At 30.4% G+C, this 26,625-nt stretch overlaps 2 protein-coding genes across 3 annotated transcripts in view; one reads left to right on the forward strand and one right to left on the reverse strand.

Annotated features, from left to right (window-relative positions):
* The window catches only part of LOC125808456 (ras-related protein RABH1e), a 942,753-nt gene that overhangs the window by 259,672 nt on the left and 656,456 nt on the right, over positions 1 to 26,625 (reverse strand). The gene's annotated exons all lie outside the window — the stretch shown is intronic.
* On the forward strand, positions 8,966 to 10,264 carry LOC125808450 (uncharacterized protein At5g39865-like). The gene has a single exon (XM_049488151.1). The coding sequence runs from the start codon at positions 9,134 to 9,136 to the stop codon at positions 9,926 to 9,928; it is 795 nt and encodes a 264-aa protein (XP_049344108.1). The 5' UTR covers positions 8,966 to 9,133; the 3' UTR covers positions 9,929 to 10,264.

Below are 26,625 nucleotides of genomic sequence, written 5' to 3' on the forward strand. Positions count from 1 at the left end.
TATTTCATGTCGTTGAAATTAAGAAGCTTATTAACTAATTAATTAACTCATCTTATTATAACTTTAGTCGAATTTGCTAATCGACTCGATTTGGCTAGCTTTCTAATTCTCATTTAACCATAATTGCATCCATGTGGCTATTTTGCTAAGTCAATTTAAGCATCACCCTTAAACCCAATCAAAAGACCAAGTTGGGCCACTATTTTAAATTTTAGCAGCCCATAATCTCATTCCCATAAAGACCCAATTCCTTTTGTTTTGTTCCAATTTCAGTAGCCCACCCTTTTAGCCGCAACCCAGCCCAATCTGTTTGTTCTTTTTCTCAACAGTTGACATTCACGCAAGGACCCAGCAATGTCTAAACAAACGACAATTCCAACAGCAAAGACACGACGTCCACTCCAACGTTCACAAAATCAAACGACGTGAACAACAGCTCGCAAACAACAAGCAACATTTTCTTTCAGCAGCGTCAAACAAGAAGCGGTGTCTTCACGCAAGACTACGACGTCAAATTCAGTGACCAGACGGTAGATTTCATGGCAAAGCAATAACTTTTTGCCGCGTCCCTCTGTGCTCGTACGTTCCAGCAGAAAGTGGTTGTATTTTCGTCCTTGCTAGGCACGAGATTACGCCATGTCAAGCTTCAAGGACGACCAATCGATCAAAGTCGCTCATGTCCTTTCCAACCTTTTGGGAAATTTGTTGAAAATATGAATTTTCGTACAAGCTTTTGGCTTATTCTCGTCCTTGAAGAAATTTGAAATTGAGAGTTGAATTTAGAATTCTGATTTTGCCCCAAAATTCTTATCTGAATTCTGCCCTTTTCCCCCAAAAAATAAAACCTTAGCTCCCCCTCCATATAAACTCTTTTTCTTTTCATTATTATGGGTTGGGAAAAAAAAGATTGGGAATTAGCTAGCACGAAAAACACTACTATTCTCAGCTATATTATTATAAACGAATATTTAGGATAGTTTCTTGGAAGGATAAAGACCATAAATCCATATTCTTGCTTAGTGTCTACTCACGTTCACCTCTGTTTAGCTTGTCGGAGTCATTGTGGTTTGAGGTTGGTCATGGAAGGCTCTTCTCAAGTTTGTCCTCGTCTCAGTTTCGCTACCCGGAAAAAGGTAATACTCATCCCCTCATCCATGTTTTATTTCGATTTTGGTATTATGTGATGAACACTTTGACGATTCTCAAGGCTTCTTTCTTGTTTCTTCTTTATTTTGTCATCTGCTCTTGATTGAAGGTCTATTTGGTTTGAATATGGGTCGTCAGATTTATTTCTTTAGTCGTTTAGATTTCTAGTTAATCATCTTGTTATTCGCTATTTGTGTTAATCATCTTGTTATTCGATGTTTGTGTTAAGATAAAGGTATGAGTCTGGACCTGTAGTTATTTAGATTTATCTTGACACCCTTAATCTCTAATCTATTTATTGGAGCATTGTTAACTTGTGTCTGCTTACTAGCATTGAAATCATGTTCTTGAATCTATGATTAAGACCTTAGTTGAGTTGTATGTCTTTGTTGCTCCTCACCTTAAATCTGCATAGCTGAATATATGTCGAATTCGATTTATCTATGCCTTGTTTTGTTTTCAACATGCTCCTTTGTTTGGACTGTCTAAAGCTTTAACTAGATTGCATCCCTTTTCCTTTGTAGTTTAAATATTCTAGCTCATCTTGCCATGGTTTAACTAATTATTTGAGGATTTATTGTTGGCTATTCAAATCTTATCTTTGTTGTTTGTATTTTTGCTTCGACGGAGAATCATCAGTGTGTCACCATTTTATTTATTTTTTTGGACCTTGTTCCTTGAGATTTCTTTTAAGAAAGTTAAAATATGTCTTGTTGGAATAATGAGTTTGTTAGATTTTAAAAAAAATAATCTGATTGAGTAAGACATTTCCTAAAGTTTTTAATCTTATACTTGAGCCTAATAAATACCCTTTAAGATCTTTATTATTTTGTTTTGTTGGTGTTAAGTTCCTCAAATATTTTTCTCGTGTTAAAAGGTCAATATTTATCAAAACTTTTCAGCGTTTTTCATGCCTTTGAATGTTGTCATGAGGCTATGCCAATTAACCCCATGTTTGGTTATTGTCCTTAAGAAACTTGACGTCTAATTTAGTGTTAGTGATATTGTCATTTATTAAGTTTAGTAAGTTTCAAATTGTTCTATGTTATAATGATTTTTAAAAAAATCTTTGGACAACGTCTTCAAATGTTTTCTTTCCTAAAACCAATCGCATGTTGGAAGTGCAAATCAATGCAGTACTGTTGAATATGTGGTTGTTTGTTAGCATCTTAGTATTACGAGTGTCTTTGAGATTTTTTATTTAGGTTCATTTGAAAATGATCAATTTTAACAAGATGTTCATATACTGTTCAACATATGTAGTTATTATCATTTTGATTAGTCTTACATTCTGTTTAATGCTAGATCTGTTCAGATTCGATCATTAATTACTTTTCTCTTTCTTTTCTCTTTTCATGAAAGCTCCATTCGAGTCCCTTTTTGGGACCCACGACTCCCTGCATTTTCTAGTTGGGCTGAAATCCGACAACATCTTTAAGTCAACCAACCTTCAAAATTGAAGAACAAGTCCATGGATTTGACGTACATGTGTTTGGAGTTGATATACGGAATCGTATACACTAGAATACACCTAGTGTATACGAAAATTGAGAAATGGGCCTAAAAGCCTCCAAATTCAGTTCTTGTATTTTGTTGTTTTGTGCCTAAGCCCCTCGCATTTTAATTAGAAAAAAATTTCAAAATATCAATATTTTGACATTTAATAGGACCCCTTAGCCACACTTTCAATATTTATTTAAAATGTCAATATTTTAGTTTGTTATGAATCTGATTTATGTATTATTATTTTTGTTATTTGTTTGATTTGCAAGAATACAATTATTTAATTACAGAAAGGAGAAAATCAGGGGAGAGAATATTTTAAAAAAACATATCACTTAAAATTCTCACCAATTATCTTAATCATTCCTTAACTTTCTTTTTTATTATATTTTCATCGTTATTGTATACCAATAATTTTTACATTTTATGTGCTCACTTTGCCAGTCAAATTAAAATTGATATTTTACCTTCATAGTGAAAACTAAAAATAGTATCCTAGTGATCAAAATTGTCTGCAAATATATTTTTCTTTTATTTGTATTACAAAATATTACTGATTGTATCCCAATATAATCTAATCATTATATATGAATATGATTTAAAAAAGAATGCAACAGTCTGAGGAAAAAATAGCATACATGGTGGAAATAATACAATATGTTGAGGAAGGACACAATATTCTAAAAAAAAATACAAATTGACTATGAAAAAATAGGGATACAAGATTCTGGAAAAAAAAATAGCATACATAGTGGAAATAATACAATATGTTGAGGAATGATGCAATATTCTTAAAAAAAATACAAATTGACTATGGAAAAAAAAAGGATACATCTATGCTTAAGAAATACAAATCCATTTGGCATATCTATGGGAATGACTACAAACTAAAAAATAAATGCAATGTTCTTAGTAAAAATATAAATATTGAGTAAAAGAAAAACAATTGACAAACAAAAATTAATATGAATACAATTTTTGCAACCTTCTTCTCTGACTCTCTCTTTCTTCTTCTTCTTCTTCTTCTTCTTCTTCTTCTTCTTCTTCGTCTTCGTCTTCTTCTTCTTCTTTGTCTTCGTCTACTTCTTCTTCGTCTTCGTCTTCGTCTGCTATGTTCCTTTGTTTCGATTTTTTGTTCACCAAACCCAAATCTAAATCCGTATTCACTTGTGCATTAGTAACCTTATAAGCAAAATTCAAAATTATTAAATAGGAATGTATACAAAATCAAACAATATATGATGTATGAATGTCAATGTAAATTATTACAATCTACTAAATCTCAAATATGAAAACAAAATCACAAAAAAATCAAACAATAGTGTTTATACGATAAAAAATCTGAAATACATAAAAGAGGAAATCTCACAAAATATTTGGTGAAGATGAAAACAAACCCACAAAAAATCAAACAATACTATTTCAAAGACGGAAAATCTGAAATACAAAATACTTGGTGAATATGAAAACAAAATCACAAGAAATCTCCTAAAATACTTGTTTACTTCAAATTTACTTTAATTAATGGGTGAAAAATATTTTGAATTAATTGTGAAATTTCTTGAACAAAGTGTAAGAAATTCAAGGAGTTGATTTACTTGAACAAGGAAAAGAGATAACATTGGTGAAAAGAGAAAGAGACAAAGGAGTGATTTGGGATAAAACCTAGAAAGAGGGGTAAGTGGGTAATGGATGTATTTTTTATTTTATTTTTTGCCTTATAGGAGAGTAAAAAATGGTCCAATGTGGGCCTGATTTGAGAAATAAAAAGAAAAGGAAATTAATTATATTAGGATACAATTTATTTTCTAAAATATCGACATATTGACATTTTTAATAATTATTTTAAAGTGTATATGTTTTTAATAATTATGTTAGGAATTGTGACTAGTTTGCTAATTTTCCCTTTTAATTTTTGTTATTTGTTAGTTTAGGACAAGCGTCAAATGCAAGAATTGGGCCTAAAGCCCAATAAAAAAGTCAACTCACTTTAGTCTCTTTTAGGATATGTGCAAAGGGCCGAAGGCCCAAAACAAAATTAGGCTCAAGTACTGGCCCAGGGAGACAGAACCAGACTTGGGCCCAAATCTTTTTCTCCTTCTCTATTTATTTGTTATTATGTGTTTTATGTGTTTATTTAATTTTAAGGTTCTTCCTAATCAATGCCCCAAAAGATAACCATTTTGAATTAACTATTTAAAATTAAGTAAAAATATTTTTCTACTTGACTTTCAAGAAAATTTGCAAAATGTTGTACTTAAATAATATTTTTAATATCCCCCTTTCCGCTTTAAGATCTTTTAAAATTTTAAATTGTTTACTTCTTAACTAGTTTAAGTATGCATGCTTTTATTTTAAAATCAATTAGCCAAATAGTTAATTATCGGATAACTGCATGTTAGCGGGCATTTTGTATGCTTTCAAACCCTTCTCGAAATGTTGATATGAACCCCGAACCCTTTAATATTTTCAATTGATTTATTGTTTTAATCTTTTGAAAAAATAGTTTTCTTAGTTTTTTTCTTTAAAAATTAAGTGGCGACTCTTAAAACCCGTCGTTTTCTTTTTAAATAAAACAAATATCACCTAGACAAATCTCTAATTACAAAGAATCCAAACCAATGACTTGGTGATCTTCCTGTGCAGAAAAACTTAAGCTGAAATACGGATGGCAATGTCATGATAGAAATAGGAGATGTTGTTTTTGAAGATGATCAAGGAAAGTGCTTCTTGGTGTTAGTGCAAGAGTTATTTTAATGATGAACAATTATTGATTCTTGCAGGATATCAAAAAGGAAAGAATCAAGCAGGACCAAACATGAGGCATAATCAGGGGGAATCAAATCTTGTAAAGGCGGCAATCAGGATTTTATTCAAGGAAACTGAAACTGCTACAAGATCTTCAATCAAAGGATTTGTAAAACGGCTATAAAATAACTGGTCTCAATCAAATTTCAAGAAAGGATATACAATCATCAAGGAGTAAATTCAGAAATCAATATCACTCAAAGGAAAGCTGAAGATTAGCCTTTACTTTATTCTTGAAATGAAGGATTCTCAATTAACTCTTTCCAAGGATCAATTCTCTTGGATTGCTATCTCTTCACAAAAAAGAAATTCAAGTCTTGTCTCTCTATAAAAGTTCGAAGAAAGCCAAGGAATCAAATATCCATTTAGTCTGAATCTTCCCATATTCTCTACTCTACTTTTAACAAGTATTGTACTACTTAGTTTTACTGTGTAAACAAAAAAGAGAGGAGAGAAAAACATTGTTGGTAACGTTGTGTATCAAAAGAGAAAAAGAAAGAAAAAGATTGAGTGTAGATATAGGAACTATACTTTAAACTTGTACTCATCCAAAGATTCAAAAGGCTAGAGGAAAACACATTTGCAATCCAAGGGGACTGGACATAAGATCCACATTGGATTCCAACCAGTGTAAAACATATTGTGTCAATCTTATTTTCTGCACTTTCATTTTCAGTATTTATCTCTGGATCTAATAGTCAACTAGTGAATCTCACAAGTCAACTATTTAAAGAAGAAAAACGAAAAAGAGCAATTCACACAAACCCCCCCCCCTCCCCCCCCCCCCTCCCCCTCTCCTCTTGCACCTTCACTTGGGATACTCGGGTAAGATGAAGCCTATTTCAAGTCTCACGACAGAGCTATAGAGCATCAAACGAGGGTTGAAATTAGCAAAGGAAATAGGATGTAAAAATCTAAAAATGGAGATAGATTGCCTTCTTATTGTCAAACTTATTAAAGAGAACATACAGTCTCACCTTATCAAGACTAGTATTGAAGATTATTTGTATCTACATAGAGTTGCCATTACTCATATTTGGCGGGAGGCAAACCAATTTGTAGATTTATTATTATATGAAGGACATAATCATGAGGAAGATGTGATAATCTTGGAAGTACCGCTAAAAAAATAAAATTCTTTCTTCAAGCTGATTCCACCCATGTTACTTTTGGAAGATTTTAAGTACTTTATTTAATTTTTTTCCAAATTTTTTTTAAAAATGGTTGACATTGGAAACCAGGTGCAAAACATGTGTCCAATGATTAATTTTTTAAAAATAATACTAATGCGACTATGCGTGTAACTGTCCTTATATTCCGCATATATAAGAGTACTTTATTCATCTTCATTTTCGTCCATATTTTATTCCCTATCGAGTAATTTTGCTGATAAAGTATGTAGTGCAGCTCACTATCATTATTAAAGGTGACATTAAATTGATTTAGGTTCTTTCCTCCCAGAGGGAAAAGGAATTTGTTCCATTTTTTTCTTTTCAAATTCATTTAATTGCTAAAAAGATTTTGTACGAAATATGTTTTTGGCATTGACGTCTCTTTCCTTTGAACTATTTTTATTATTATTTTCAACTAGTATTTTTAAAGAAAAAAAAGTTTCTGTATAAGAATAGGTAATAATACTATAGTTTACTTTGAATGGAGAAGAATTTTTGTTAAAAAAGTATTTTACCTGAACAACTATTCCAAAACAAAAGTTGTCACGTTCAAAATTGACTCCTCACAGGTTTAGTTGAACGCACCTAGTTTGGATTTAGAAGAAAAAAAATACTAGTATAATATGTCATTGATTGCATCATTAAGGGATGAAGCCTTAAAATTAAAATTAAAATTAAAATTAAAATGAACCCTCTCGTGAAAACGATATTTATGACTTTGAGATTGTGATTAATAATCTCAATTACCGCAATAAAATGGATGTTAATAGCTTGTTAGATTATTCGGGTGAAAATGAGACATATTTAGAGGTCTAGAGCTTAGAAGAAATTATGGATATTATCGGAGATAACAATGTTGATGATCAAGTTGAAGATACAAATTTTTTGAACCAGTTACGCATAAGGAAACACTTATTGTGTTTAGAAGAACATTTCATAATTTTTTGATGCAATTCAAAAAAACAACATCGGAACTTTTGAATACAATAAGAAACAAGAGTTGAGCTTCAACTAGATTTAAATTTTAAGAAAAAAATAAATGAACACTAGAATCTTATTTCACTGAATTGTCTTACATATTTTTGTAGCTTAAATAAATTATTAATTTGTTGAAAATTAATTTAGAGAGATTCTATTATTATTATTATATGTTGAAGTGAGAATGTTAAAGGAGCTTAGGTCAGTCGGTCAGTCGGTCAATCGACCGATTTCCCTTGTCCTTCAACTTCCTCTAGTTACATCTAACATTTTATTCGTTTTAATTTTTAATTTTTTATATGTCATGTATTTATAAAAAAAAAAAATAGTACTAAAAATCAATTTAAAATATTAAAAATTCAATTAACTCTCAAAAATTTACACGTAATGCATAATTGAGATTGAGGGAGTAACATATATTATTTGAAAATTAGGTAAATAGTATTATAAATCACAATAATTAACAATTTAAAATAATTGAAAAACATAATACAATGTTAATACTCTTGAAATTTCAGATGTGCAACAAAAATTGAGACAGATAAAATCAATTTAATCACAATACAGTAAAATCTCACTAAATTAATAAAGTTGAGATCGTGAAATATTATTATTTTGTAGAGGTGTTATTTAATCGATAAATTAATAATTATTACTTTATATAGTGCTTTAAGATTCAACCTTGTGATGCTCAGATAATAAAATCTTTCAAGATGTAATATCAGAATAGATTTTATCGTAGGATATTAGAAGGATATGAAGTGGGACATGAAACCGATCCAGAAAAAAATAAATTTTTTGGATGCTATGAATTTTGCAATCCCGGCTTGGATGACAAATGTTCAGCAAACGACAACAACAAATTGTTTTCAACACTGCAAAATATATTTGGAGGATGAAATCTTAGAGAATTTGAATGAACTCACTCACTTGTGAAAACGTCATTTATGAACTTGAGGTCATGATTAATGATCTCGATTAGCGCAATAAAATGGACGTCAATAACCTATTGAATTTATCCAAGTGAAAATGATACATATTCAGTAATACAGAACTTAGAAAAAATTATGGACCACAAAAGGCAATATTGACGATGAAATTATAAATAGATATAATACCTTTAAAATTTATTATGCGTAAAAAAACACTTATCGTATCTAGAATTTTTCTCGATATTTAGCAAGTAAATCTTAAAAGTAAGAAGGAGCGTAGGTTCCGGATAGATAGATAGATAAAAGAAAAGGAAAATAGAAAAAGAAAAGGCCACGGTGTGTCAAGCAGTCGTGGTCGAAAGGGACCCTTCACCGACCCACCCCGTCTTGTATGTATGCCCCTCAATCTCATTTCATTTTCTCTTTTCCACTTTTTCAAAAATAACAACCTTTTTCCTCAATTCCCTATAATCTCCATCTCCCTTTCCCTTTCCCTTTCTTCCTTCCCTGTGATTTTAGGATTCCATTGATATTGATTTGCTTGTTATCCACGCAATCTATCTAAACCCTGTAAACCAGTTTGATTTCTCTCCGATGGATCGTTTCAGGGATGATGAAATTCATAAACCGAAATCATCCGCGATGCTTAATCGATCCATGACGGTTCATAACACCGCTAATCCAATTGAATACCCTGAAAAAACTGTGTATTTTTACCCATCTCCTCCTTCTATTGAACGGCATGGCTCTGTCAAGAAGCTCCATACATCTTCTTTAGGATCTTCTTTCAAGGGTACCGTCAAAAAACTATGTTCTCTTTTTGAGTCTCGTAAACCATCCAATTTACAACCTCAAAGCCCTACAAAGCCTGTAAAATCATTTAATTCTGATTCTAGGGTTCCCTCGTTTTCTGATTTTGGATGTACGTTGCCTGGGACAGAGGACTCTGTTGTTGTATATTTTACTAGTCTTCGTGGGATTAGGAGAACTTTTGAGGATTGTTATACGGTAAGAATGATTCTTAAGAGTTTTCGGGTCAAAATTGATGAAAGAGATATTTCAATGGATAGTGCATATAAAAAAGAACTGCAGAATGTTTTGGGTCAGAAGAATGTAACTTTACCCCAAGTTTTTATTAAAGGGAAGTATGTTGGAGGGGCTGAAGTTATCAAGCAATTGAATGAAGTGGGCGAGCTGTCGAAGTTGTTAAGAGGACTACCTCTTAGGCCACCTGGGTATACTTGTGAAGGATGCGGGGACCTGCGGTTCTTACCTTGCTCCAATTGTGATGGCAGCAAAAAATATTTTGACGAGGATGAAGGACAGCTCAGGAGATGTTCACAGTGCAATGAGAATGGCTTGGTTCGTTGCCCTCTTTGTTGTTCTTGATTTGCATAGTATTATAGTTAACTATTACAGCCTGCTGCCAATAGTTTTCGGTTTGTGCAGGTAGTATTTGAGGTTGAATAGCTTTTGCCTATCTAAGGCAAAAGTAATGGTTGTTTAGTTTTAAAATTGACATATAAATGATTGCTATGTATATATTGCTTGGAAAACTTCATTCGTGGGATGAAGGCTGGCTTTTTTCATCCCCGTATAGTCATGTAAATTTGCCATCAAATCGATGGTCTGGTTTTTGATTGACAACCTAGTTGCTTTATTTAGCAGCAGTTGTGAAATTGAAATAAAGTTCCTTGTTGCAAAGGGAAATCATAGTTTGCATTATGGATAGTGAACATTTCTAGCTATGCTTCTATCTGGAAACCAATGTCGATCTGATCACCAACCTATGATTATGATTTATAGTTATGTGCTTTAACGCACCATGTAATCATGTATTCTTTGGACGCCACATGTGTCTTATTTAATTCTAAGGGCGTAATATTTGATTGGTTGCCTGCACCGTTTCATCAAAATATGTGTAAATGACGGATGCACCTCTGCATTGGTAGTAGCTTACTTCTTATGTGATGCACTGTTACTGTGTGCAAATTTCAAAATTAAGATGCATCTCTGCATTGGTAACAAATGATCTTACGGGAACAGATAGTGGGTATCTGGATGGACAGATGTGTAGAGAATTTAGGTGTTTGTCATTAGGGCAAATAGTTTTAGACATCTTGATTCAAAGCTTCTTGCAAGTTTGCCTATTTGAACTTGCATTCAAAATTGTGTCTGGATAATATTGGCTAGTCTCTCTTCAAAAGGAAGTGACAGTAATGCCAACTTGTTGAGTTGAAGACAGAGGAATCCTAGTGGGATTTGACATGGGTTTCCTGTGATATTACTGTTAAAAGGGTTCTGAAAGAATGTGATAGTAGCATTAGAAAGGAAAAAAGGAGGTTCTTCAGGTGACAGTTTAGGATCGAGACATGAAGGGTTCAGGTGGGTGAAGCATGGAATATGGGGCTAAGTTGGTCTAAGATTATTATTTTTTCTTATACCCAATTGAGAATTTAAAACCTAAAATGATTGTATTTAACTGTCAGTATACATTTTGTTCAACCTATATTTGAGTTGTATTCATAATGGATTATACAATGGGTTACTCAATGATAAATGTGATTCCTCTGACCCAGCCTTTTTCTTATATCCTGTTGGCATTTCTCATCATGCGGAGCTGAGACACATCAGAGCCTGACTCTATGTAACCCAAATGAGATGAGATGTTGTCCACTAAAGAATTATTCACTTAGGAAAAAGATGTTTATTCCTCATGTATTAAGTCCAATCGATGAGGTAGCATTTTTCCTCTCTTTTGCTTCGGGCTTAATTCTGTCCCTCCTACAATTCTCTCAGTTTGTCGACATGTCTCCTGAGCTACATTGATCCACGCATATGCCTTTTGTAAGTAGTTGGTGGACCTCCTTAGTTGAGTGACAATGAGCTTAATACTGTCCTTTGTCTTGAGTTTTCCAAGTCCAGACAAAGCTTTTTGAAATTGACCTAGATATTGAAAATCTTGCTATTTTGGATTGATTTCTGTGTTCTTATTGTGGTGATATAAGTTTGAATTGTACAATTTGTTGGTGAAAGGTGGAAAATGGAAGCATCTTTATCTGATGTAGTATTGAAGTATAAAGTAATAGCTGGAATTCTTTTCAAGTACTCAGGCGACATTTGTTTAGTTTTGTTTCATTCGCTCTCAACTTTTTATTCAAATATTGTCCAAGCATGTTCCTTTGTCTGTTGTTTGTTTATGTTTGTGTAAGAGGCAATGAAGTAATTGCTGGAATTCTTTTCAAGTAGTTAGGCAACATTTGTTTGGTTTTGTTTTTGTTCACTCTCAACTTTTATTCAAGTAAAGTTCAAGCATGTTGCTTTGTCTGCTGTTTGTTTATGTTTGTGTAAGAGGCAATGAAGACCACAAAATATTGATTGAGATGGTTAAACTCAGGTTGATAAAAATGATAAAGAAAAGTTCTGTGGCAGTAGGCTGTAGAATTCTGATTTAAAAACGTAGGCTGTATCTTTGGGTGAATATTTGTCCCCAAGTAATTACCGTTTTTTCTTTTCATATTATACTCAATTGTTACTTACTAAAGAGTAGAGGGCAGGATGCATTCTTTTCCCCAATAAAATGTCTGATTTTATGTACTTTTATCTTATTTCTTTGGCCTTTTAACATTCGGGATAGATTCTTTTAGATAAATAAATCAAATATTCCTGAAGTCCAATCTTTTTCATTCTTATGTTACAAGTTACATGTGAATCAGCTTTTTTTTGTGTGCTGTAGGAATTCATCTTGTTAACATTAGGCTTTCATATCCAACTTAAACAAGTCTTAAAAGCTCAATCTAAAGGAACGTGTTCCTGCTTCCACTGACCATTGCGATTATAAGGTTGGTTGTGAAGCTTTAGACTTTGGATGTGTTTGGTATGAAGGAAAATGTTTTCCCGGAAAACAAGTAGATTTTTGACTTATTTTCTCATGTTTGGTTGGTGAGTAGAAAAAAAAAAGATTTTTAATGTTTGCTTTATGAATGAAAAATGTTTTTGAGAAATATATTTTATTTTTACTAGAATAGAAAATAATTTTTTGATATTGAAAATATTTTTTAAAATCAAACTCAAATTTTTTTATTTTTTTTGGGGGGGGGGGGGGGGGGAATCTAGGGTAGGGGTGAAAAAATAAAAATTTGAAGTTGAAAATATTTTTTAAAAATAAACTTAAAATTTTTTTGTGGGGTGATCGGGGGGGGGGGGGGGGTTCGAGGATCGGGGTGCAAAAATGAAATTTTGAAGTTGAAAATAATTTTTAAATCAATTTATTTTGTCCCTACCCTCAACAAAAAAATTGTAATTTTAAATTGAAAGGGAGTTTTGGAAAATGTTTTCCTTAAGTTTTGAAGGAAAGTCATCTTCTTTAAATTTGAGAAAAATGAGTTGATTTGGAAAACATCTAACTCAATCAAACATGAGAAAATTAGAAAACATTTTCATGTTTTCCTTCATACCAAACACACCGTTTGAGTTGAATGCTTTTATTAGAGGAATTTTGGTGTTTAAACAAGGCCAATGTCAGTTGAATTGTAGCCTCAATTTTTATTAAAATAAAAACAGTGATTGTTTTTAAAAACAGAAATATTTTCAAGGGCTAGTATAGGGTTCTTCTCCCAATAATCATCAGGTTGTGTGCAATAGCATTCGAACTCACATCACTCGTTGCGTTCCTACGACTTGATCAAAGCCCTGGGAGCTTATGAAGTCTTTTGATCTTAAAATGTCTTCTCTTAGCCAACTTCAAGGGAGGTTGATGAAGCCACAGAATATTGTCTGTGCTTATGCTTTGTACCTGAGTTTTATCTACTTCTTTTACTTGTTAATTGGAACAGATTGATAAGCCTTGTGTCATACTTGGTTTTCATATCATTTTCGTAAAATCTTTTATAGACTTCTCTGCTATTTTCTAGTAAATGTTATTTTCCCTTTAGTAATCTAATTGCTATACGTGATAGGACAGTTTATACTAGAAAATTTCATAAATAGCAAAGAGATTAAACTTAGCAAGTCTCCTTAGTTACAATTTGCCTGATTACGCTTTGCTATAATTTTGTTTGCTATGGATATTTTTGTTTGTATAATTCGCATGTCAATATGTAAACAGGGTAAATATATACTAATGTGTTTAAACATTTAGGAATTTTTCAAAACTTATACAAATTAATTATATCAATGTGATAGTTAAATACAAACTAGGGTAAGCTTGCACTGGATTTATTACAATTAGGAATCAAATTATACAAATTCTGAATTTATACAATTGAGAGTCGAATTATATAAATTCTGAATGTGGTTCACGTAATTATGATTGTAAGTTAGTGGTGAATGGTAATTTAATTAAACTGTAATTATATTAACTAATTTAATGCTATTGTAAACTATAGCACGTTTTGCATAGATTTTTTTTTTTTTATATATAAAATAGAGTACACCTTTTCCTTATTCCAATGAGGATGCTTAAGTCAACATCAGATCTCTCTTATGACAACGATTTATATCAGGCAACTTGCAATGAAACATGATTAATCAAAATATGGAAAAGGGTCAGATATATCTTTGTACTATTAGAAATAGATTAAGAGTCCGCTTGGATTCGCTTAAAAAGTATTTTCTCCGTTTTATAAAGAATGACCTAGTTTGATATAGCACGAAGTTTAAGAAAATAAAGAAGATTTTTAAATTTTCTGGTCCTAAATTAAAGTTATGTCAAATGTAAAAAATTGTTCTTTAATCTAATGGTCTTAAACATACCACGTGAAAAACTGAAATTAAAATATTATCAAAAAAATAAAGAGGTCATTCTTTTTTAAACAAACTAAAAAGGAAATTATGTCATTCTTTTTTAAACGGAGGGAGTAGTTTTTAAGTTAAAAATAAAAAGTCAACTTAAAATGACTTTTAAGTAGGGATGTGCATTCGGTTTTTCGGTTTGGTTTTGCACTATTCGGTTTGAATTTTTCGATTTTTGATTTTGTAAAAGTGTAACCCAATCCGATCCAAAATAAATTTGGTTTTGGTTTTCTTCTATTCGGTTATGTCAATAATTAATAACATAACTAAAGTAATAGTATTGAATCCCTTAAATATATTTTCTAATATAAATCATAAGAAAAACTTAAAACACAATACTTATAAGTATATCTATTATAGATGTTCAAACATAAAATATAAACGTAATCATCGTGAAAGACAATAACCAAAAAGGGACAAAAGTGGTTAATTTCAACTTAATTCGAAACCTAAATATATATTTTTATATATAGAGAGAGAGAGAGATAATTCGGTTTTTTCGGTTTTTAGTTTTTTAAATTCGAAACCAAACCAAAAAATCAAACACAATAATTTATTAATCCAAAATTAATCCGAAAAACCAAAAAATCAATCCAAATAAAAATTTGGTTTAATTTGGTTTGGTTATTCGATTTAACCCGAACAGTGCACACCCCTACTTTTAAGTCAAAAAATAGAAAGTAGGGGAGACCTACTTTGATTTTTGACTTATTTTTAGTCATTTCAAACTTATGTTAAGTCATTTTTTACTTTGCCAAACACTCCCTAACTTATTTTAAGTCATTTTTTTTACTTGTTTTAAGTTAAATATTTTTTTTATATTTGTCAAACACTTCTATTAATAAAAAATCGACTTTAAAGTAGGTTTGACCAACTTCTAAGTCAATCCAAACACCCCCTAAATATATCTTTCGTTATATTTTATGTCTTAATATGCTCTTTCTGTTAAATGTTTGGTTCAAATATATCTTTCTAACTATACTTCAACACAAATTTATCCTTAAGTTTAATAGGGCCTAGGATACTTTACAATCGAGGTATGAATATTTAAGCATATGTGTCTGGTCAAGACAAGTCAATTAAAAGGAGTAGGGGTGTATAAGTCAAACCGTAAAGTCAAACCAAATGGACGACTCAAATTAAATCGAAAAAAAAAAATGATTTGTGGTTTGATTTGGTTGGTTTAGTGGTTAAAAAAAAACCAATCACTCTTGGTTTGCTTTGATATTAAAAGAAAAAAAGTCAAACTAAATCCAAATCAAACCAACATAATATATATATATATATATAGTTAGTTTATAGTTTTCAATGTTTATATATTTTATTTCAAATTTGGGCTTGTAAAATTTTGTAAATATTATATATATTATTTTATTTAATTATTTATAGATAAAAAATATTATTTATAATCTACTTTATTAATATAGTTTTAGTTAGTTTATAGTTTTCAATGTTTATATATTTTATTTCAAATTTGGGCTTGTAAAATTTGTAAATATTTTATTTTGTATTAAGATCCGAAGTTACAATTATATTGTTAAAGTTTTTCAAATTCGAAGTTAACAATTTACTTTGTAAATATTTCGTTTTGTATTCAGATTGATTGTCTCCTTTAATCTTATTAATTTAACATAATGAACGTTGATATTTCAAAAAAAAAAAAATTGTACTCATGTGAATTTTATCGTCTTTACGAAAATTTATATTCATTTAACATTTCTTAAGTTTATCTTATCACACAGGTAAGTGAAAATATATTTGATCTCTTTTTCAAACACCGTATAATTGTAAAAAATTGAAAAAACCGAAAAAACCAACTTTACGTGGTTTAATTTGGTTTTTAGATTTAATAAACCAATATAATTGATTTAAATTTTTTTTTAATGAAAAATCAAACCAAACCAACCTATGTACACCCTAAAAAGGAGAGTCCAAACTGTTTGAAAAAACTCATTGAAGTCAAGCACTTGTAACTTATGGACTGAAAACAGAAGAAAATGTAAAGTGGATGGAATGTATTGGGGGGTGAATCATCTTATTCTGAACTTATCACGTGTCCCACTGTTAAAATTAAAGATAATTTTTTTTTATCAAAGTATAATAAGAGATATACATTTGAATCGAAAGTATAACAAAAAGGATAATTAAATTGAAAGTATAACTAAAGGTATATTTAAAGAGAAAATCATCACATGTATGTATTTAGGTGTCTATATTACAACTTATAAATATATCATTTTATAATTACTGAGAAAAACTAGAATTGAACCTACATCATAGAACTTTGGCGCGTCATTCAGAGAAAAAGAAATGAAAGAAAAAAAAAACTAGAGAGGTCGTAATCTAGGCCTAATTACACAAATTAACTTCTGTCAGGCTAATATTAGAATCTAAACAAAAGGTAATATCAATCAAAGACACTCCTTAAAACATTTAAGGTCATAAAAAATCAGAATAAAACAAACTGAAACAATCTCCCTTTTTTTTTTATCAAACAAGGATAGTTCTATATAATATTAAAGCAATGGTAGGAACAACAATAGTATGGGCTGTAAAGGGGCCATTTAAGTAGTTATTACAACTACTAATTTTCCTTGAATACATAGTTGCAAGAATGTCTGCCCAAACTGTTTTTTTTTTTTTGCAAACACTGGTGGAACAAACAAAATCTTCAAGTGTCAACCCCTCTTTACTTAGGCTTATTCTGCTCCCTATACGTGTGCATCCCTTATATATCGTCTAGATCAATGACCTGCACTAAGAGAGAATGTTAGCATATATCCGATTATCATGTTTTAGCATCTGAATAACATCCATGGAATCAATGTTAGTATGGAGGTGAAAGAGATTATTTGTGTAGGACAAACTTTTGATATCCTCAAATAATCCAATCCCCACATAGAAATGAGTTCATCCCACAAACTAGATCTAATATTGGTATCGTTAGTAGCAAAAAACGTCAAGGGTTGTGATTGGGAGTTATCTGGACCATCACATGGATGCTTTGTGCTGAGATGGAGATGTCTTCTAGCTCCGTAGCTTTTTCTTCCACATGATGACGATTCGTCCAGATAGACCATCAATCGATGACTGAATTTGGGAATCGAACTTCATAACTTCAGTGAGTCTCTTGTGCTATGCCATTCTTGTTTCCAGCAGCACTATCATTACTGGTTTAACCATACTTTCACACTATCGTCTAAAACTGGCACTATTTGCCCCCTAACATTCCAAATTATGAAGTTTATTTGGGGGATGGGGCATTAGTGCTGGTAACGGTTCATTGGGCTCTTTCCCCTTGCTCACGCCTTTGCATATCAATCATTAGTTTTATGGCTATCGCAGGCGGTGTAGTTCATTTATCTCTTCTCAAGTTCAAGGAGCAAAGCACTAAAATGGCTTCTCTTGAACTCGTTGAGATGTAGTTTATTCCAATACGATGTCCTGATCTTTTTGCTCCCCAAAAGAGGCTCCAGCTTGTTGCTCTTCCATAGAATCTTGGCGAACTAACTTCTTTCTCACCCTTTCGCCTTCTCTCTTTCTTGGCAGTTCTGGGATGAGGTTCATATATCCATGGGACGAATGAGACGTTCGTTATTGATTCTGTTAGTTGATTTCAGAATAACGACGTGTGTTGAAAGACTTGTGGCATTAGAGTATTGATTGATGGTTTGAACATTGGGTATTGGATACTCATCAACTGGGTGTGGAAGAGCATTTGGGATCAGACTAGGGGGCATATGTTCTCAATCGCATGATTCAGTCTCTTCTTGACTACTTGGGCAATGTAGGTTGGGTCCTTGATTAGGAGGGTTATCGGGGTATCATCTGACTTGAATTGGAAGGATAGTGACCTCTCTTGCAATGCTAGTTCCATTCACGATGATGGTGCATGGTCTGGCACCTGGGGTGCGGTCGCTAGGACAATTGGAGTGGTTTTCGTTTTCTGGTTGTGAAGCTGTAGTTGGGCGTGCCATTTTTTGTGAGGAAAAAGTGAGTGCTTGTAATGGACGAAGGGGAGAGATGGAGATTGAGTTGATGGGATCGGTTGTCACTTCCTATGAGAGATCTGATCATCACCCTCAGTTGGGTAAGGAACCTTGGTGGAGGCGGCCTCCATGGGTGTTCTTCGAGGGTGTGGATTTGCCTCAGGTGGGCCCCTCACTATTAATAGAGTACTTGATTTTTGCATATCTCGAGAGATATGGAGGTTAGAGCATATTTGGTGATTTTATTTGGGGTGCAAAAAGAATTAAGGGACTTACTAACGAGGTCTTTAGATAGGGGTGGGCCCAACTAAAATTGAATTAGATTCATTTAAGCACATTCATTTGGTTGTTAGTATTCTGGTGGGAAATTCGGGATGGGAACTAGATTGGGTGTATTAAGAATGGAGAATTCTCTTATTATATAAGAGGGAGTTTATAATGTCCAATCATAAACTTCCTATATAATATATAATATAATAAATCATTTTTTCTACTATATAATATATATTTATTTTTCTACTATAAGGGAGTTTATATAATATATAATAATATAATATAATAAATCATTTATAAATGACTTAAAATATTTCATATTTAAAGGATATATAATAAAATAGGTTCACTCTCAAAATTCTATTCGGGTCACATATATTGGGATAGAAAAAATAACATATATCATTTTAAAATTACCAAAAAAGTATTATAAATAATAATAATTAACAACTTAAAATATCTTAAAGACATTTTAAAAGGGTTAATTTTGTAATTGTAATTTCTACTATATAATAAAAGGGAGTTTATATAATATATATTCTACTATTATATAATATCATAATAAAACCCTTTTTATTATATAGTAGAAATAAATATAATATATATATATAATAAAATAGGTTGACTCTCAAAATTCTATCCGGGTCACATATATTGGGACAGAAAAAATAACATATATCATTTCAAAATTACCAAAAAAATATTATAAATAATAATAATTAATAACTTAAAATATCTTAAAGATATTTTAAAAGGGTTAATTTTGTAAGTTTATTCATATCACATAAATTAGGACAAAGTGACCAGCAATGTAAGTTATTTGAAAGTTACATAAAAATATTATAAATCACAATAATTAATAACTTAGAACATTTTTTTTTAAATGCAAATTTGGATGACTCTTCAAATTTCATTTGTGTCACATAAATTGAGACAACAAAAATAACATATATTGCGCCCATTTTAATTTATTTGTCTTAATTTTTTTTATATTTAAAAATTGCGTAAAAATACTATAAATCATGATAATTGACAACATAAAATATTTAAAAAATAAATACATATAAAAAAATTTGATTAATTCTTGAAATTAATCTATCGTTAAATATTATGTATAAAATACAATAAATCCTGATTTTGACTACTTAAAATATTTATTAAAAAAACAGAAAAAATAAATTGACTAATTCTTAAAATTAATCTATCAATGTCACATAAAATGAGACAAAAGTAGTAATATGTATTGTTTAATGTGAAATTATTGAAAACTACGTAAAATGTATTATAAATGTTAACAATTAACAACATTTGATTGAATCTTGAAATTTTATCAATGCTACATACATTGAGACAAGTGGAGTAATATATATTAAGTATTTAAAAATTACGTACAACCATATTGCTTTCTGTAGGCTTCGAATTATCGTGGTCATTTTTTAGGCTGATACAATTTTTGTACTTTTTTTTTAATATTATAAATCGCAATAATTAATAATTTAAAATATATTAAAAATTTAGTTGGTTTCGGGAATTTTATTTATACTATATAAAATGGGACAAAGGAAGCAACATATATCATTTACAAATGACTTAAAAAGCATTAAAAATTAGAATAATTACCAATTTAAAATATTTAAAAGCTATATAATAAAATAGGTTCACTCTCAGAATTCTTTCAGGCTCACATATATTAGGACAGAAAAAATAACACATATCATTTTAAAATTACCAAAAAAGTATTATAAATAATAATAATTAACAACTTAAAATATCTGAAAGACATTTTAAAAGGGTTAATTTTGTATTTTTATCCATATCACATAAATTAGGACAAAGTGACCAGTAATGTTGGTTATTTGAAAGTTACATCAAAATATTATAAATCACAATAATTAATAACTTAAAACATTTTTAAAAAAAAAATTAAAATTTGGATGACTCTCCAAATTTTATTTGTGTGACATAAATTGAGACAACAAAAATAACATATATTGGGTCCATTTTAATTTATTTGTCTTTTTTTTTTTTGGGTTTTTTATATTTAAAAAATGCATAAAAATATTATAAATCATGATAATTGACAACATAAAATATGTTTTTAAAAAAAATACAAAAAATTCCACTCATTCTTTAAGTGAATCTATCGTAAAAATACTATAAATCATGATAATTGACAACATAAAATATTTCAAAAATGTTGTATGTGGATAGTCTTATTGTGCCTTGAATAGCGTCAAATAAAGTACAAGTTTGTGATAAAAAAACTTATTCTTTTATCCACGCAAACAATCGCTTCAAAATTTCCGTTATTAGCCCCAAAACATACCATTTATATTATTGGACCCGTGCCCGTGCATAGCACGGGCAACATTACCTAGTTTATTAATAAGCATATGGGATAAGGGTCTGAAAAATATTTCAACTTTGGTTGGATTTGTTGTTGCGATACTAAACTTTCATGAGGACCTATTACCTTCCTAAACTATTTAATATCGTATTTTTATCCCCTGAACTATTTAATAGTGTATTTTAAAGGTATATATGTGTCCACGTGGACACATTACTATTTATAATTTTGCATTATTTTTTATGTTCACGTGGGCAAATATTTATGTTTAAAATACGGTATTAAATAGTCTAGGAAGGTAATAAGTCATCATGAAAGTTTAGTATCACAACAACAAATTCGATCAAAGTTGAGTATTTTTCAAACCATTATCCCTTAGCATATTAGAAAACTTCCCTGAGATTTGTGTTAGAGTTTTGCTCTGATTCTCTTACCTTATTTGAAATTTATTTTTTCCTAAAAGAAAAGACAAAATATTACCATAAGTATTTTTACTTTTCATGAAAGAAATTTTCTTCCATATTTAGTTTATTTTTCCTTGAGAAAAAGTTTGGAGATCTATAAATTGAAGATCTCTATTCTCGTAGCTGAACACAATAGATTTCACAATGTAGTTGTTTAAAGACTTTCGTTTATAGGGAGATTTATTATCTCAAAAAGTTAAATATTTTTTGTTATATTAGTTTTCATACAATAATATTATGTTTTTAGTGTAAGTTTTTGTCATCTGATTTATCGACTATCTGATTTGCGATTGTAAGCTTCCACATGTCGCCCTAATCACTTTTGAACCCAGCAAGTGATATCAGAGCACATGATTCAATGATCCAATGGAACGGGGTTGAAGACAGGCTCAACACTGTTTCAAATCAATTTGCAATCAACGTGATGATAATGAAGATTTTTGTGCTATTACATGTGGAGAAAATTTTCAAATACATTTTCAACAATATCACGATGCTCCATCATTTAAAACAAAATCAATATTCAACTCATGCTTACTTTAGAGCATGGACTCCAACTTTCAACTCTTGTAAACTTTAATGCTCGGGCTCCACTTTTAACTCATGTATCATTACTTTCAACACATGAGCTCCACTTTTAACTCATGTAACTTGCTTTTAACGTATGAGCTCCACTTTCAACTCATGCATTTTACTTTTAATGCATGAACTTCACTTTCAACCCTGCTCATAACTTTTAACATATGACTCAAATTTTTAACCCATATCAATTTTTAAATCATGGTAAGCAGCAGTGATACATGAAAAGTTTGTGAAGAATAAGATTATCAAGCATATGAAGAAAGCAGATCAAATTTTGTCAAGAAAATCTAGCCAAAAGAAGAAATTTGTTAGGGTTTTGACATAATTTTCTTACCTTATTTGAAGTTTATTTTTTCCTTAAAGAAAAGACAAAACATTACCATAAATGTTTTTACTTTTCATGAAAGAAAAATATGTTTTTCTTTCATATTTGATTTATTCTTTCCTTAGAGAAAAAAATTGGATATCTATAAATTGAAGATCCTTATTCTCATAGTAGAATACAATAGAATCCACAATGTAGTTGATTAGAAACTTTCGTTTATGGGGAGATTTATTCTCTCAACAAGTTTAATATTTTTCTTTATATTAGTTTCATATAATAATATTATGTTTTTTGTATAAGTGTTTGTCATTTGTTTATCAACTATCTGGTTTGCAATTGTAAGCTTCCTAACGCCCTAATCACTTTCGAACCCAACAACTTGTTTATTAGTTTTTACCCAATTCAAGTTGTTGTTTTGTTGTCCACGTTCCTCTTTTGCTTTACCATTGGGTTGATGGGTTTTCTTCTTTCTTGGAAACAAGATCGTTTGCCATTCTCCTTAATAACTTCATCTAAAATTACTTGAATTCTCCTTCAGTAAGCATTCAATTTTCCAAACTTGCATATAGTACAAATTGGAAGTTGGATATATAACTTGAACCAGAAATTAAGTTTGTTATTTCATAAAAAGGCTCCAAGAATTCAAATATTTTTTCTACCCTTCTCCAGTGATCAGATATAGGACAACTTGAGTAATTTCTATCAATTAACTGTAGACTAGAAAAAGCTTTTTCGTATTGTAGTGCACTCTCAACCAACAAGTATGTTGAGTTCCATCTAGTTGCCACATTCAAACGTAAATTCAAATTTGTACTAATTCCAACTTGCTTAATACATTGCTCAAATTTTCTCATTCTACCATCTGATCCTTTAACATACTTCACACTTTCTCTAATTCTAAACAAGGCATCATTATCTACTTTTAAACCTTCTTGGACAATCAAATTTAGAATATGAGCAAAACAACGTACATGAAAGAACTCACCAACACATAACAAACTCTTTTGCAAACCAAGATGACCTTTTAAAATAGTTTGCATGCTATCATTGTTAGTGGCGTTATCTAAAGTGATAGAAAACACATTCCTATCAATTCCCCACTCTTTCAAACAATCATATATAGTAGCAGCCAATTCAACTCCAGTATGATGTGGAATCATACAACAAAAGTTCAAAATTTTACTTACTACCTTCCATTATCATCAATATATTGAGCAGTTAAACAAAGATATCCCTCAGAAGTACCTGCTATCTAGCAATTAGAAGTTAAGCAAACTCGATTAGGAATCTTAGTCAACACTTGTTTTAATTTTTCACTTTTTGGACATCCACAACAGAAGTGTTCCTCGATGGTATTACCACTTCTGGATTTACTTAACCTGCCCAAGCTCTAATTTTTTTACATTCAACAAAAGAATACAGTAGATTATGCTCAATAATAGCTTCATCAAGCTTTTCACGAGAAATCAATTGATCTATCTTTCTCAATTGTATGTTACCTTGCTGATCCATAAACATTTGACCCAAATCATAGAACTTAATCTTTTTACATTTAAGTAAATGAAGTTTCAAATGTGATGTTCCATAGTTCTTACCATTAGGTCCAGGAGTAGAACCAACCCTATATGGATCCTTACAACCTCTGCATATTGCTTTTTCCACTCCATTTTTTATCTCTACCAATCTTCTTGAAATATCTCCAAACAAATGATTTTAACTGCCTCAATTTCTTCTGTGGAGATTCTTTAGATCCATTCACCCCTACACTAATTTCATGTGCACTACATTCATCATCATTCTCCATTGATTTTCCTGTATACGTTAAATATGTCAAAAGTTAGTTTCAGACTTCAAAATGAACATGTAGAGAAATTAACTTTTCTGAATACTCATTAGAAAAACACAACTAATACACATGATATCATACACCAAGAAAATAATTAAGAAAAAGATGTTATATATGAAACTATCACAAAAGATGAACATGGTTAGGATGAAGTTCAACTCGTTTTGGAGAAGAAACAAATTGAAAAATGATAGATTCTTATATTACTTGTATGGTTGTATGTATGTATCAATACTGATCTGGAAATTGAACTTCAAATGAGTTTGGAAACTCTAAAACTTCAAAACCCTAATGTCATGCCTAAAATGAAAGAGAAAGTTGCTAACTGCTAAGCAAAAAGACAAAGAGAATATATACGGTTATACTTATAATAAAATGAATCAAAAGTCGAAACCCTAATTGAGTAATGGGCTTGGGCAATAAAAAAATTTAGTGGGCTCATGGCCTAAAATGTAAAAGATTTGCAAAACACTTGATTTTTTATTTTTAAAAATATTTATTGATAAAATCTTTATAAATAAAACACTACTAAAAATATATATAAAAACATTTTAAAACATTCATAGCCCACGGGCTGGCCTCTGAGGCTTGTAGGTTGAGCAAACAAGGTTAGCGGGCCAAATGAGGCTGGGCTAAAAAGCCTCATTCCTAAATGGGCCAAAAAGTTAGGCCCAACCCACTTGATTTAAGGGTTGGATTGGGTCGGCCTAGCGGGCCAATCCCATTTTGACAACTCTAGGCCCAATCCACAAGTACGTGGGCTACGGGCTTTGCCGGGCCAGTCCTCTTTTCTTAAAAGTATATTTTTTTATAATTATATAAATTAAATTACAATTTAAAAATATTATCATAAATATCGACAAAACAATATTATATGGTGTTAGTGTTACTACTTGTTAATCAAATACACAAATAAACTTATCTTTATAATATTTATTAAGTTTGATTTCAAATGAAAGAATAAATAGCTAAATAGAAATGTTAACCTAATTGTTTTCCAATGATCATAATAAAACACAAAAACTATGACAATATTCCATAGGCTACGACCTATGTAGTGATTTCCTAGAAATTTTAGGAAATTTTTATTTTATGTATTTCATATTTTATAAACATAAATTGTATTTAAATTGTAATAATTTAAACTTTAAACGGATTTTGAGTTTAGACTCTTGTTATTTTTAATACTCTATTTTATTTTTATTTTTTAATTAATTTTTATTTGACCTACGAGCCGGCCCTATCCATAATTCTCAGGTCCCACAAATCGAAAGGCTTATTCAGGCCGGGCTAAAAAACCATTTTCTTAAATGGGCTCCAAAAATCGTAGCCCAACTCTATCAGATCACAGGTTAGGTCAGGCCGGCCCAACAAGCCTAGCCCATATTGACGACTCTAATGATTGGCACTACACAAAAATATGTGTAAATCTTAAACACAAAATTCAAGATTTGATCCATAACAAAGTGATCAAATACCAAGGAAACTCCTTCGAATGTATATAATAAAATTATCTAATCATAAGAGCGTGACTATCAATGTGATAGGTTGTGTAGTTAGTGAAGTTATTAAAATGAATTTTGTGTCACTGGTATTATAGGCCATGTCTTCATTTTGTGTCATTGAATCCAGTCTCGAAGTCTATTGACATGATTAAAACAATCACAAAGGTTGATACAAGGAAATTTTGAAAGAAAATGCAACCTAAAAACTTTCCACTATCAAATGTCCAAAAGAAAAAACATGTTAAGTTTCTAATTATAACAAATACAGTAACTCCAAATCAACTTATAAAAAAATAATGAAAAGAGCCAGAAGATATAAAATATGATATGCAGAATTTGTAACAAAAAAATGCAATAGATAACACTGACTACAAATCAATCTAGGAGAAGACAAATACACAAAAATATCAAGATATAAACAACATCGACTATAAAATGCCAAAAGGAAAGCATATTTGCAAGATTAAATTTATAACATATTCACATTTAAAAACAAGGAACAAATAGGACATAACAAATTATCCATATTAAATTTTAGATAGTTCAAATTTCTTATATTTGTAAGTTCATTTATTATTTTGTAAGGATGATTCTAATTTGAGCGAAACAATAAAATAGTCATTAGGCTTTTTTTTCCAAACAAGCTTATAACAAATTGCTAGCAATATTTATCTACGTTTTTTTTCTTCATAATGTTCTATAATATTTTTTAATTAGTTTGTATAAATTTTATAATATATATTTAAAAAATCCATTTTAATAAAATAAATATTTTTTGATAATTTTAAGCGAAATATACACATTCAACATGGATTTTTTTTTTTTTTTTTTTTTTACAAAATAACTTTATTTATTCACCATTTTAAGAATTTTGTGTATCACTCAAGTCTAGGTCCCAAGAACAAGTTGTAATTTTCTTTATTACTCCCAATAATCTTGGGTTTAACGATAATCCAATATTA

The sequence above is a fragment of the Solanum verrucosum genome, unplaced genomic scaffold, assembly GCF_900185275.1.
Source record: "Solanum verrucosum unplaced genomic scaffold, falcon-dt-bn FXZP01000112.1, whole genome shotgun sequence".
NCBI classification, from domain to species: Eukaryota; Viridiplantae; Streptophyta; class Magnoliopsida; order Solanales; family Solanaceae; genus Solanum; species Solanum verrucosum.

Coding starts and splice junctions, on each gene's coding strand:
- LOC125808450 (XM_049488151.1), top strand. CDS start 9,134: ATGGATCGTTTCAGGGATGATGAAATTCATAAACCGAAATCATCCGCG.